At 32.1% G+C, this 15,622-nt stretch overlaps 1 protein-coding gene across 2 annotated transcripts in view; it reads left to right on the plus strand.

The window, feature by feature from the left end:
* LOC105324376 (alpha-1,3-mannosyl-glycoprotein 4-beta-N-acetylglucosaminyltransferase C) overlaps nucleotides 1–9,934 on the plus strand; it is a 139,142-nt gene extending 129,208 nt beyond the window's left edge. Inside the window, exons 1-4 of one of the 2 annotated variants that reach the window (XM_034453692.2) lie at nucleotides 2,327–2,761; nucleotides 5,603–5,685; nucleotides 6,941–7,019; nucleotides 8,142–9,934. In XM_034453692.2, coding sequence (XP_034309583.2) covers nucleotides 2,665–2,761; nucleotides 5,603–5,685; nucleotides 6,941–7,019; nucleotides 8,142–9,298 — 1,416 coding nt within the window. In that variant the 5' untranslated portion in view covers nucleotides 2,327–2,664 and the 3' untranslated portion in view covers nucleotides 9,299–9,934. Of the gene's footprint in view, nucleotides 1–2,326; nucleotides 2,762–5,602; nucleotides 5,686–6,940; nucleotides 7,020–8,141 lie in introns of those variants that run through there. The other variant, XM_066073539.1, reaches the window with a different exon arrangement.
* Nucleotides 9,935–15,622: the final 5,688 nt, after the last annotated feature.

Here is a 15,622-nt window from a genome sequence, read left to right on the forward strand (position 1 = left end):
CATTTCTTATCATTTAATAAAACATTTTCAAATAAAAAAATGTGAAGTGTCATTGATCAAAAATGTAAATAATGTAAATGAAGCGGCGCGTATGAATACAAAACAACAACAGCAACAATATTCAAAATGGATGCGTCTTCAGCTGATGCAGAGCTATTGAACTGAATTTAATGGATTAAACACAAATAGTGAGTTAAAATCTGAACCGGCTGAATTGAAAACGAAAGGAAAATACATGCGGTAGCTTGTGATATTATTCACTGTGCAGAAAAACTCGTAATAAAACTAGTTTTCATGTGAGATCGCTGGAATATGCAACTGGACATAACCATCCAAGGAAAGGCGATCGGGGACGAAAATAGCTGATATGTCGACAAAGAATAGTATGTATAAGCGACTTTTGTAAACGGTGTGGTAACTAGATAGCCAGTGATGTACTTAAATGGTGTATCTGCCGCTTGGAATGCGCCGAAGGAGTTGATACCTACTCATAGCTTTTCTTTAGGACGCTTATTCTAAAGACCGATCATGTACGTGTGTAAATTTAAAAATTATCGTTACCAAATTTGAACAGCAGTGTTTCCGTGAAAGTTTATAGGCGTATATGTTCGTTATAATATTCCTGGAAAAGGAACAGCCAGCCTCGCTGCAAATGTTGATTGATCTCAAGCAGACGAAATCGTGAGAAGACGCTTTAATTTTCTATTTCGTGAATCAAATAATGTGTTTTGTTTATTTTTGAAGGTTAAACTTTCTGGTTTTTATATTCACAAGGTTGCATTTTGTTTGCTGACAATAAAACAAACACAACTTTACATTTTGTTGACAGTGTTTATCTTGGAAATTCCCGTTCTATAAATAGTGTTAGATCAGAACAGTTGAGAAAAGTAGATCCGGCAAAAAATTTTATTGATGCAGGTATCAAAGAAATTTTTCGACCAATCAGAAGCGCCGATATCTCATCAAACGAATAAATATTAAATGATTTCTGCATCAAAACAGTTTTCGCCTTTGCGTACTCAGCCACCTGTTGACTTGTCGTGTTATCAGTGTTTGTTAAACGATTTACGGTTAATCATTCACATGTGTCATGTCGGACGTGTCGGGTTAATTTGGTGTCTGAAAATTTATCAATTTTGGTGATTTTATTGAAAAAGTATTCAATTGAATACAGTATATTCCGGTATGCAATTATTATTTTCGAAATAAAAAATGAAAATTAGCACAGTAATTACCATCGAAGATGTCAAAAATTTCAGAAGAAAATTGAAAATTTTGCAAGAATAGACGATCAAGAGCAAATATCTAATTGTGAGCAACAATGTCCTCGAAACCGGCCATTTTTTTCTTCAAAACCACACCGCCGAATTAGACAAGTTCTGATGTACAAAATGGAAGTTTATCATCGTGCGTAACGCAGGTATTTAAAAAGTTAGTTATCTCTAAGTGACAAAGTCTTATCTTTTATATCAACCAACATTTTTGTTATCGCACTTTACATGCCTCATGTGTCTGTTATTTGATTACAGACAGTGTGTTCAACAGAGTGAAAAATGCTCTAATAGAAGAGGTACCATCATTCTTGTTAGGGAACAGGTAAAACTTTTAGATACTTTTTTCATTTGTTTAACGGTGTTACGTTTCAAATAGGTCTGTGATGAATAAACACGAAGAATTAATGGGTACATGCTTTTCTGTATCTTTTGGTCAAAGATATAGAAAAGATATCTTTTAAATCATGTCGAAAATGCTACGTTTCTTAAAAAAGATGCATACATAGTGTCATTAAATGATATATTAATGATATACACATTATAAAATAAACCAGTAAAACTTTCATATCTGGCTAGTTGAATTAAAACATTTCATGTCTCATCAAGGTAATGCATAAATATAAAGCTGGATAGAAACCTTCGGAGTTACCTTGGAATGTATAAAATGTACATGTGACCGCTTTGAACATAAAATTGTTGTTTATCAATACATTTTTTGCAAGAGAAGCGTAAATTAAAAACTACAATGCACCAATTTCTATTGATATCAACAAGACTGCAAAATGTATAATACGTAAAAACTGGATATCGTTCCTACAGTTTTCTTAACCAGAGTAAAGATCTATTTTGAACTAGTTTTTAATGATCAGAACAAAACACTTTTTATAAGAATGTGTACTTTATTAATTTTTCTAATCAATGCCGAAACCCAACCCTTAAACATAATGTATAAAAATTAAAACGCCAATAGAATACTGCATATTCTATTTTGTTTAATTTTCTGGTTATTAAACTTTTTTAACTGGAGAATGTTTAGGTTTCTAAATACTTTAAACTACTTATTGTGCCTTAAATTACAGAAAAAACACAACCAACAGCAGTACAAACAAAACATAACATCATTGCTTAGTTAAAATATTATGTCAAAAGAAATTTGATACAGAATTACGTCGGATGAATAAACCTGCTTACGGGTGTATGTGATTTAATGTAATCTGAAATCCTATGAAAGAGAAGTTGATACCTTTCATTCAAACTTAAATCAAAGAAAATAATGCCATGGACAATTTGCAAGCAGATGAGTTAAGTGTAGAAGAAGGCATTAGTTTGCAGCTTTTAAGTTTTGAACAATTCTCTTCATTGTCCCGGGAGCTGAACAAGAAAGATAAGCATGAAAGCTGTTCTACCATCCGCCATTTTCCTGATTTCGGTCGTATCTGTTTTTACACTGGTGTTCCAAATTTTACTACTTCTGCAGAGGAATAATCGTAAGTATTCGACTTTGGTTACTAATCTTAATTTTTTTTTGTCATCCTGTTCTTTGTTAGTTGTCTATGAAGTTCTCTCAAAGAATTTTGTCTGTATGTCTGCCTGTCTGTCTGTCTGTCTGTCTGTATGTCCAATTGTCCCTCTGTGAGTTATTCGCATTTTATTTAAGAACCAAAGGACAACTTAAAACAAACAAAACAAGAGCACTTTCACCTACAGGATAACTGAATTGTCCACATAAAGAACAGCTACCATTTTCTGAAGGAATTTTGTAAGATTTGTCAAAAATATTTTGCTCAAGATCTACTTCACAAGAAAAATAAATATTTATAATACATTTTTTCTTCTTACTGCAGAGAGATACTTTACAAATTAAAATTTTTTTAAACACTAAACCTATATCACACTCTGGTTTTCACCGTCGTGATGTTTGGGGAATAGCTCAGCAGATTTGTGGCTATGTGAGGAACTCACGTTCACAATACCTGAGGAATCAAAATCAAAATCCGTAGAAATTAATTAAAAGATGTTTATTTCGATGAGCCGCAATTGGAAAGTGGTTTCAAATCACAAATATAAAAATATAAAGTTGTACAATTTCAGAGATTAAAAGCATTATCTAAAACACAAATGATGATGTAAACAAACATGTAAACACGAGTGAAAATAACGTACAGTACACATAAAAAGAAATCAAAACAAGTTCAAGCACACGGCTTACCTATAAAATGTTTCCTTTGTAATAACATAATGGATCGAAAATGAATTATCGAAAGAATAAAATAATTACTTAAGATTTTGACATGTTTTAGAATTTAGCGGATAAAATTTCTATTTTCGTTTTGTATAGGTTAGCTTGTTTATCTCTTAGCACAGAAGAGTTCTTTTAATTTAGCGCGGTAAAATTTAAAGTTGAAATATAAAAAATTCGTGAAACTAATTAATTAATAAGGATAACGAATTACTTACGTTATTTAGTTCAATAACAAAATAAATATAAGTTGAACAGAATCTTTATAGTTAGATTTGATAATTTAAGAATTGTCATGATTTATTAATCAAATTCCCTTACAAGTAAATAATAATAAAAAAAACTTTTCAAAAGTCTTAAAATAAGATTTCCTAAATAATAAATATTATTAAAAAGTACTTAGAAATAATTTTGAGCTTACCTGAGGAATCAAAATCAAAATCCGTAGAAATTAATTAAAAGATGTTTATTTCGATGAGCCGCAATTGGAAAGTGATTTCGTAAAAATCACTTACCAACGCGGTCACTCTACGGACTTGAAATTGACCAATCAGGTAACTCATTTTAAAAAGGTTAACGCCCAATTTCGGCAAAATTTCTTTGATGCTTGACACTGTTAACTAAGCAAAAAAGGTGTTACAACAATTACTCGCATTTCCGCAAAGAAGACCTGTAACAAAGACAGGATTAACTTGAAGCCGAAACAAAATAAATAAGTTTATCTACGTGGAATTTCGAAGTGTCAAGCTAATGCGCCAAAGAATTTATTTCCAAAGAAACCGAAAAACGAAATGTTTACATTACTACCTAACAGCCTGTCAAAAATTCTTTAATGTAAAATGACATTCTATGTGTTACATAAGATGTGCTAGTAAACTTTGGGAGTGAAAATTAGTCTAAATAAGATTTATGTAAGAATACCATTTTAAGTTAAAAGAATGTATGAGATATTTCATCGCACTAAACGAAGTAAATTAATTAAACTAATTTCAATTATTAAATTTTGATACGTAATTAAAGGTCATAAATGCACGAATTTCTATTTCAAATAACAACATTTTTCAATTAATTGAACAGTTAAATATCATGAATTGCTGATTCATGTTACTTACTGTTATAGTTAAGTTTAAATTGATAAATTTTAAACTTTTAATGTAACACCTATATAAAATATAAGAATTCTTTCATGTAACAGGGATTGGAAAATTTATTAAGATGAACAAATCAAACTAATTAGTTACACGTTGTTATTGATATCAATTTTTACATCTATTTCACTCTCTTTTCAATAACATTTAATAGCACATTGATTTTTCATTCAGGTTCCGGGCATTTAGCTATTCAGAGTGGGCATGCACTGTATGACAATGCAAGAGATTTATTAGGGCCTTCCGTTGAAACGGAAGGCCTTTTTTATATTTTATGGTTCCTTTCTATTATTATTGACATTATTAGGATCTTCCGTTTTCAACGGAAGACCCTTTTGTTATTCTATGGTTTTCTTTTATTATTTTTTTTTTATTATAATTATTCCTTTTTATTTTTTTCCAACTCGAATATTTCAAAAATTGTTGTATGGATTGTTTTGAAATTGACAGGTATTTTATGATTTTAAAAGATCTCTATTATATTGAAAAATTAGCTAATGACGTCATCACGTTTGTCATAAAGTGACGTTTTTCACGTTTTAAAACGTGAGTTTGACCGGAGTTTTTCTCTTTTTTAATTTAAGATAGAGCTTTGACATTTATAGAGAAGGTAGAACATCCGATTTGATTATGACAAAAGACTAAAGACTATTAGTTTAAGAACTCTTTTTCTTACAGGAACTTCTAGCTTTACTTCCGACATTAACGGAAGAGCCACTCGTTCCTTTGCAACGAGCTTTGCTCTAGTTGTTATTATTCTCCTTCCTTTTTTTTTTTTTTTGAATTGTTTTTCATCTGCTCGTTACAGTTGCTACACTGAGATGTTTTGAAAATCTAACTGTAAAGATTAAAGGAAAGCTCAAAAAGCTATCAGGAATGTTGTAAATGCAAATAGGGACTAATTTTAAAAAATATAAAAATAAATTACTTCTTTATTACAGACACGGGTTTCAATTTTTTGAACACGTCAGAATTATGTGTCCAAAATTCTAATAAGGAAACTTACAAAGATTATCTAGATAAGGTAAGTTATGATTCTAATCAACTCTTCTGTGCAGTTACTCTGGCAAACCGGAAGTGAAATAGTGTTTGGACCGGGACATACTAAAGACCTGAAACATTAAAAACCTAAATGACCTGAAACTTTATATAAATGATAATTATACTTTTATGTTTTGCGTCAAATGAAACGATTTTGTGTGTGTAATTATTATATTTCCATATGGAATGTGGTAGAAAAATATCATGAAATGACATCCATATGAATATTTTACGCAAAAATATGAAAGACATGAAAATTTGAATTAGCCTAAAAATTTCACCTGACCTGAAATTTTATATAAACGATACGTTTTTATGTTCTGCGTCAAATTAGATGACTTTGTGTGGGGTTTTATCATATTTCCATTTGAAATGTGTTAGAAAATAACATCCATTAAACTTTGACCTGGCCTGAAAATGAGATATTTCATCAATAGATATATCTAATTCAAAATCATGATTTAAATTCCATATTTGCTTACCACCGCTGACAAAACTAAGTACTTAAAACTAATATATAAATTCGATGCAATGTATTAGGAGGCAATGTTTTTCAAGCTAACTTAATTATAATCACCTTGAAAATAGTTTGATTTTAAATTGTACGAACAATTTATGAGACATTTTTGTGTTTGTATGTATTCCTACGCCAGAGTTTAATATTGCTTGGATACAATTATTAAGAAATATTTTTTTATTACTGATACAAATGTGTATCTTAGAGTTCGATGACGTTGATTCTACCATATTTATTACACAACATGATTTATATGGGGTTTTCTGTTTCTTCATCTAATATACATATATTGTAGCTTGGAGTTCTCCTTGGAAAATCCCAAATAATAGAAAAAATGTACGCAATATTATTCATATACAGCCAAAGAACTACTTGTCAAGCAAAATAACATATCGTTGATTTTAGCAGAAAAATAATCAATAAAATCAACTGATTTAAGATAATTTCCTATTGAAAAAAATGGGAAAACAGTTAGGGTTAATGTTGGAAATTTTTCAAGTAAGCTATGTTGCTCATAGGCTTCTTATCCTGTGTTGCATTTTTATCATATTTGAGCTATCATTTTATTATGCTTTTTTTTATTATATACACTTTTTTAGCTTGACAAAACTAACAAGTTATAGAAATTTTTTTTAAATAAAATTCATCAAAATAATGGTAATTTATTAAATATATGGTACTCACTGAATGGCATACACATTCTAATTTGATTCATTTTCAGCCATCAGTGGATCTGACCAAGCTTCCAAGAAAATGGAGAGACGACGCCCAAATATTCAAGAACGCCAGCAACCAAAAAAGTAGGTCATCCTGGATGTGACGGAATATTTGAGAAATAAAGTACGAGTTTTCGTGATTGTTGCAGAATAACCTCCGAGGTCGAGAAATGTTGTTTTGAAAATTAAAACCGAGGCGTTAGCTGAGGCTTTTATATTTCAAACAACATTTCGAGACCGAAGAGGTTATCCTGCAACATTCACGATAACAAGAACTTTTTTCTATTCTACTAACAGCCCAGTATTTCTACAGATCGTTTCTCTTATAGAGAGACGATCTAGGTCATTGTGACGGCTGTTCCGTGTAACCCCAATGGTTTTGTTAGAAATTTTTACATGTGTATCGATCAAAGGAATCACGTACATGCAGACGACAGAATTTTTCTTTGGATTTTTAATACCCTTTACTTACTTTTAAAAATATCTTTGAATCATGTTCGTAATATTTTAAGTGCAATTCAATACGATTATTACTACTGCGCGTTATATATTTTATGTAAAAACACGCAGTGAAAATATGCTAGGGAGGTGCTAGGAACAGCCACATTGATCTCTTAAAAATAAACATTTGAGGCAATACACATCGTTTTGAGTGGAACTAACACATGAAATTGACATAGTTTTAAAAAATATTACGGTTTGAAGTTGTACTTTTATGGTCAGTGCGAGACAAATAGGTATTTCTGATCTGATAATTTACTGATGACGTTCGTGGTATATTGGAGAATAATAACCGTGGCATCTCTTTGATCTCGACAATAACTGTAGAAGAATAGTGTCTAATTTACGCCGTACATAGTACAACACTGTAAAATGTAAATCATAGTTTTACAAATACAAGAAAACCTTTGTTTAACAATCTTTATGCAGTGCCTTTGATCTCGTCTTTCGAATACATATACCTTCCATGCAGTTTCTTTGCATAAAGTGTCTTAAATAAATGGCATTAATTGTATTATCATCCATTGTATACTACCTAGTTTTACCAACAACATAAATTACTAAATCTCTGAATTTATGATTGATCTGTTATTTTATAAACAGAAAGGATGAAGTGTTGTGTATGCATGACAAAATCTATCTAAAAGGTTGTTTTATTTGCAGCATACAAATGTTGTTTTTCAAGGAGCTGTATTTACATTTCAGGGTTTTTAACAATCGGCATACCCACAGTTAAACGAGAGAAGGACGAATACATTCTGAACACCGTCCAGTCCATTGTAAACTGTACCACAGAGAAGGAACTCGCCGAAATCTATATCGTAGTTTTCTTGGCCGATTTTGATGCAAAATGGAAGGAGGGAATTAGTCGGCAATTGCGTGAAATGTTTGAAAAGATCATTTCGCTGGGAACTCTACATGTGATTCAGGCATGGGAGTCATTCTATCCGCAGTTAGATAATCTGACACATACATTTGAGGATCCAGAAACCAAAAAGAAATGGCGTGCGAAACAAAACGTGGATTATGCGTTTTTGTTTTTGTATAGCGAGACTTTAGCGCAGTATTATATACAAATGGAGGATGATATTTATACCATACCGGGATACTTACAAGCCATAAAAGACTATATTTCAAAATTTAAGGAACATTGGGTCTGTTTAGAGTTCTCTGAGCTTGGTTTTATAGGTAAACTCTACCACTCTTATGATATAAACAAACTGGCAAAAATGGTGCTTTTGTTTTATGCACAGCAACCGTGTGATGTGACGTATTTGAATTTCAATACACAGATGTTGCAGTTTAAGAGACACATTAGCCGACCGACCATATTTGAACACGTAGGATACCATTCTTCACTGCCAGGAAAAGTGCAACCTTTAAAAGACCGTTTCTTCCAATCATATCCCAAAACATTGAAAGGGGACAACCCTCCCGCCAGTGTTTATACGAACATGCCCTTTGAAGGGTATTTTAACCCTGATAACTGCTACAGTAGAGAAAATGGTATTTTCTGGAGCACTAGATCTGGCAAAGCTAACGATTGGTTCACAGTAGCCTTCAGTGTACCACAAATGGTAAACAAAATAGAGATAGATACAGGAATGCATATTTACCCAAACGATAAAATCCACCACGCAAAGCTTGAAGCAAGTTTAGCGTCCCAGGCTAAAGGACCGGGAAAACCAGAGTGTAGTTCGAACAAACTGCTGGGGTATTTCGATGATGGTAATATAAAAGTAGACAACGTTCAATCTATTACTGGTCGTCATAGAATACACTGTCTGAGTATCATTCTGACCAACAAACAAAAGACGTGGGTGATAGTGAGAGAAATAGCAGTATTTGTAGTCCATAAATGATAAAGGCATGTTTTAAAGATTTTCTCTGCTGTTGAATTTAATTTCAGAGAAAAGAAGAATGGATTTTGATAAGATTATTACTCAAACAAAACTTTACACGAACGAAACAAAAACCTGTAAGTTTTCAACAATATCATGAGTATCTTTCACTGTTCGTCAGACATTACAAGTTATTTCTTAAAACACAAACATAATTATGTTATAGAACATATAGTTATAAGATAAAGTCATAAAAAAGAAAAATGTAAAGGTAAAACAGAAATATCTTTTTTGGCTTTTAACCAAATGATTAACTTTAGATATTACATAAGCTATATCTTGTAAAATATCAATCTTAATGATTTCCTGATTGACCGTCAATTGTATATCCTTTTTAGCTCATCTGAACCGAAGGTTCAAGTGAGCTTTTCTGATCACCTGTTGTCCGTCGTCCGTCCGTCCGTCCGTCCGTCCGTCCGTCTGTCTGTCCGTCCGTCTGTAAACTTTTCACATTTTTGACTTCTTCTCTAGAACCACTGAGCCAAATTTAACCAAACTTGAGACAAAGCATCCTTATGAGAAGGGGATTCTAAATTGTTAAAATAAAGGTCACAACCCTTTTTAAAAGGGAGATAATTGCGAAACTGCGAAAATTGGGTGGGTCATACAATACACCAGATATGCCAATATTTACACCAAAGCTTGTATATATAGTGAAGATTCTAAATTGTAAAAATCGCGATCCCCGGGTCAATACTGGGGTCCCAAGAGGGGTTCAAAGTTGATTAAAAAAGACAAATTTAACATAGAAATATATGGGGGGAAATGTTTTTAAAAATGTATTCTCAAGGACTACAGTTCTAAAATTAGTGAGATTTATATACAAGTACCGTAAAAGTGTAGATTCTAAATTGTGAAAACCGTGATCCCCGGACTAATACTACATACGGCTCCAAAATATGTTCAAAGTTAAACATAGACTTATATAATGGGAAAATGTTTTAAACTCTTCTTTTTAAGAATTACAATGCTACAGTTTGTGAGATTACTGTGCAATCATTCTGAGATAGTGCAGATTCTAAATTGTTTAAATCATGTTTTTTTAAAAGAAGTATTAAAAAAAAAAAAAAAAAAGAAAGAACAAGGGACGTTATTGGCCAAAAAATGCCGTGTTTTAAAATCTAATGATACCTACCATTTTCAAAAGCCAAGAATAAACAAAAATCAGTGGTATATGATTTATTCATATAACTTTAGTGTAAGTATGATACATTTTACATTAAACACGGCGCCATTTTACATTTAACGAAGCCTTTAACGCGGCGTCATAAACATGACGGACAGGCTTAACTGGATTTTAACACAACCAAACATTTCTCTTATTTTTTTTTTTTTTTATTTTTTTTTTTTAAATATTTTTTTTGGTAATAGTAATTATTTCCAAACTTTCCATTCCCTTTGTTTAGAATAAGAATTTCGTATTAACTAACCCGGCATAGTTAGGGAATCCGTACTGCAGAGAAATACTCGAAAGCTAGAAGAGGTAAATGAATATATTATTTACATCCACCAAGTATGATTCCCTCTATTTTATTACGAAAATGGATTGTAAATTCATAGCTCTGTTGAAATTGACAGAACTGAAATATAAACGATCCAGTTCTTACTAGTTTATCGATCGGTCGAAACCTTCAGCAACCTAAGAAAAAATCCCGGACTACACGAAATAATCATGGTGATGTCAGAGTCAAATTCCAATAGGAGATGATTTGGCTGTTTCTTATACCTAACGTACTGATGTACGTAACAATAACTTTGTTAATTTTTCTGACTTTTTTCAACCAATTTATTTATTTGCTAATAGAAAGATGTAAATATAAACAATGAATTAGCGATCAATGCAGAGAAAAAGAACGCGGGTAATGTAATTTTTTTCTGCAATGTCGCCACCTTCATTTACATGAATCACCATAGAAAGCATTTTATTGTTTAATATTTTACTTATACTTTGTTAGTTTCTTGATTTTTTCGAATACACAAACAACTACATGTAATTTAATACAACCGACGCGCGTGGATAGAACAATTTAGCAACTTTATAAATGCGGGAATTTCACAAAGAAAATCATTTACCAACCGGTACAATAATATACAAGAAAACTGATTAATTAAACAGATGAATAATATATTTTAACTTCTAGCAAGTATTAAGAACGAGCACAGGTCAATGCACTTTCTTTTCAATCTAATTACGTGTGCTTTGTATAGATAAAACCTATAAACCTGGTCATAGATCGTCTACAAACTTTTAGTCATTGTGTGGATTGTTTAAATCGTTGTTTAAACCGTGAGTCTAGAATAAATAAAATTTATTCAAATAAGACTTTAGTAGTTCAGTCACTGTTAGTATGCACAAACATACATTCAGAGAGAGAGATATAGATAGAGAGAGAGAGAGAGAGAGAGATAGTTTATTTCTGTTCAACGTATAGAATATAATTATACAAATTAAACTTCACACTCGCAGTGTAAGAATCATATCAATCATAACAAACAATGTAAGACAGTTATTGCTGATTATACTTCTATTATCTTCGGATTTTGAAAAACAAAGGAACGACACGTTTTTGTTGTCGACTCGCGGAAGGAGCATGTGATGCAGCTAACGGGCTGAGTATATATATATATATATATATATATATATATATATATATATATATATATATATATATATATATATATATATATAAATATATATATATATATATATACATGTATAGCACGTGGACTCTGACACTGCTTGGTTGAATTTATGACAACTAGATTAAATAAATAGCTTATATTAGTGATTTGAAATTAAATGAACGTAAAGTTTAGTGTATCACACATTCTCTCTCTCTCTCTCTCTCTCTCTCTCTCGCTCTCTCTCTCTCTCTCTCTCTCTTGGAACAAGTGATGTAGCCTATAAACAAAAGGTTTCTAAGTGGTTTGATAAAGATGAAGTTTAAAATTTTAGACAAGATCACGAAAGACACTTTATCTACTGATTCACTAATTCTGCGCGCTAAAAAAATGAATATTTACATTTTTCAGTGTCTTTGCCTGTGATAACACTACGTATCGATTTTTATTCAAATGACGTATTATTGGGGCGCAAGTGGGGTTTGATTATTTATATTAAAATAATTAATCGTAAAATTGCTGAAAATTATATGAATATAAGTAATAAGATATCATTCTTTGAATATTATGAGGTGATAATTTCATAATACTCAAAGAATGATTCCTTATTCCTTTAATATACCGGTTTATGAAACATGTGCATGTTTTATAGGGAAAAAAATATTACTAGTAAATATAAAAATGTTTTATAGAAAGAAAATATAAGTTGAAATTAACTGCTTATATTGTTCTTATCGAGAAGGTATAATTGTTTTCATTAATATTTTAGATTTGATATCGCTGAATAGAGTAAAACCCGAGACACATTTCCAAAAACGAGCAACGGCGGACTTTTTTTTTGGGGGGGGGGGGGGGTTAAAATGGTATTAATCGGGTGACAGTCGGCAGTTTATCAGCCGTTGTATTGGACGATGTCGTATTCATTTTTCGTCGGCCGACCAATTTTGTGTCCATCGGGCCAAGTTACATTTTTTTTTCTGTGTCGGTGGCCGATTTCTTCAGTTAAACCAGTCGTTCAATACTAGTAGTCCATGTAGCAATTCTCGATCATCTTCCGACCTTCGGAAGACAGTTCTTATGTCTGTCGTCGATCGACCGAGCGGCATTTGGATTTCCTTAAATGTCGGCCGACTGACGATCGAGGGTCAACTTGTCTTTGGGGCGATTTTGACAAACCATCGGCTGATGCACTGACGATCAACCGTATACGGATTAGGTTTAACATTTACCGGCTATCGGTTAATCTATAAGCGGCGGTCAGGCGCGGAACCCTTTTTGTGATCGGCTTCCGCCGATCACAGTTGTGTCCATATGAGGCATCCGGCAAATTTAACTATTTGCGCACGCATTACGTCTTGCACTATTTTATTTACTATGCAATGACAACTTTATTGAAATCTATAATTAAACATAGATTACTTTAAACGTTACTCTTATCATTTTACCCTGAAAATAAAACATTTATAGGGTTACATACATAAAGATTCAAATCACGTTTTTTTTTCACATATGCGTAAGAATATTAGTCGGAAGCATGATTCGCCTATTAAGTGTACAGTTCATTCATGCCTTGCCATTTCGGAAATCATTAAAACGGTGTTATATATTTTTTACTGCATGTACATGTAGCGTATATTATATTAACAGAGTTGACCAATGGTATTTCATGCCGATCATTCCTTTAAAAGAAATACTTGTCATAGGCGTCGGAAGCAAATTGAAAGTGGGGGGGGCTAGACTAATCCTCAGAAATATTGAGAAAAAAGTAATTCCCAAAATCATGGAAATCCTAATCCGTGGGGGGGGGGGGGGGGGGGGGGGGGTGGTAAATACATTTCCAAAAAAAAATGTTACATGTTACTTACCCATATTTTTCTTCTCCAAAATCATGAAATTCCTAATCCGTGGGGGGGGGGGGGGGGAGGGGCTAGTATGCTTCTGAATCTAACCTCTCAATCTTTCAAAGTAAATTTAGGAACAATAATCTTTCCTGCGATAAAAAGTGGGGGGGCTGAACCCTCTATCATGCTATGTTTCTAATGATTAGGTATAACTTTGCAAAAAAGTGGGGGGGGGGGGGGGGGCTAAGCCCCCCCTAGCCCCCCCCCCCGGTTCCGACGCCTATGACTTGTCCTCAATAAATTGAAGCAATGCCCACGAAGTTACAGGTGAATATTCAGCAATTGCGAACTTGTCTATTTAATCGACCGACCATCGGTATTAGTCGAAAGTAAGAAAAGATCACAATATGACAATATGTCTAACGTCTGTTCTAGTTTTACGATTGATTAAACTACTTCGATCAGATATGACGGATACAAATGGACTTAAACATAAACTGTTTACTTGAAGAGGAAATTATTAGTGCTTTGATCAATCCTTTCAATATGTCGGCGATTATTTTCTGTTATGATCTCAAATAAAATTCACTGTGAAAATTTTATATAATCGTTTACATCGAAGTAGTGTATGTGTTGTAATTTTCTATTTATTTATTTATCAATTTATTTATTTTTCGGTTGCAATTTCTATTTCTTTTTTCCTTTTGGCTTCTCTTACGTATACAAAAAATTATTTTCGATTTTTATAAGATAAACCCTCTTTCACCGGTAAAAACCGCGTGTTACGCCGAGTAACTGTCCGTGTCGGATCGCGTTGTTTGAATTACGTTGTTGAAATGTGCAATTTTCTAATCCTTTTTGCTAAAATTCACATTGTTCACAGTTATTAACCGTCACCATTTTCAGTATATGAATTTGTTACGATACAGAAAATAATTATGTCAAATATTAAAGTGGTTAATGCATGTGAAAGGTTTTAATTTCAGCAAAGAATATTCATATTTCTATATATTATAACGATTTTTGGAGATCATTCCATGTTTAGCGTACACTAGTGACGTCATAATGAAAAATGACGTCATTTTGGTGCCTGTAGAATTTAGACAGTATCGAACTTAGTACAATGCACCACATCAAAAAACAAAACTAAGACGTTGAAAATATGATAAATTTTGCGGCCAAATACGGCTAATAACGTCCCTTGTTCTTTCCATGATAAGATTATCATCGTTAAATTATCTGGTTACACATGTGTATGTTTATCGACTAGTTTTTTGTTTTTTTGGAATTTCAATCCCGACATCAATTACTCACATATCGGGATACAAGTGATCGGGATCAAAGATCATAAATTCAAACAACTTCAAAAAGGTGTGGATCTTGGTTTTTACGAAGTTTTGATTCACAAACACACAGTTAGGAAAGATAAAGGAACAAAAGATATGGAAAAAAAGTAGGAATCATTGATAGACTTTCTCAACTATATATAGACTTTCCATGTTTTTTGAGTTTAGTCTATAAGACAGATGATCGATGAAAATGCAAAATCTAACATGCCTAATGTCCTCATCACACCTGCAATATTTTTATTTGATGAATCGATAAAGAAGCTTTTAATGATTGAAATACAAAACAGATGCCAATATCATCTTTTAATTATTTAATGAATATAATTCAATTTTTTCAGTGAAATTGGATTTTTTTTTTTTTACTGCAAATGGGTATTTTAAAGCTTAAAATTCAGTCTCAGTTGATGTGTAAAATAACTATGAATAAAAACATGCCAAAGATAAAATTGTTTCTTCTTTTTATGTATTGTTTA

This window comes from Magallana gigas, chromosome 10, assembly GCF_963853765.1.
Source record: "Magallana gigas chromosome 10, xbMagGiga1.1, whole genome shotgun sequence".
In the NCBI taxonomy this organism is placed as follows: domain Eukaryota; kingdom Metazoa; phylum Mollusca; class Bivalvia; order Ostreida; family Ostreidae; genus Magallana; species Magallana gigas.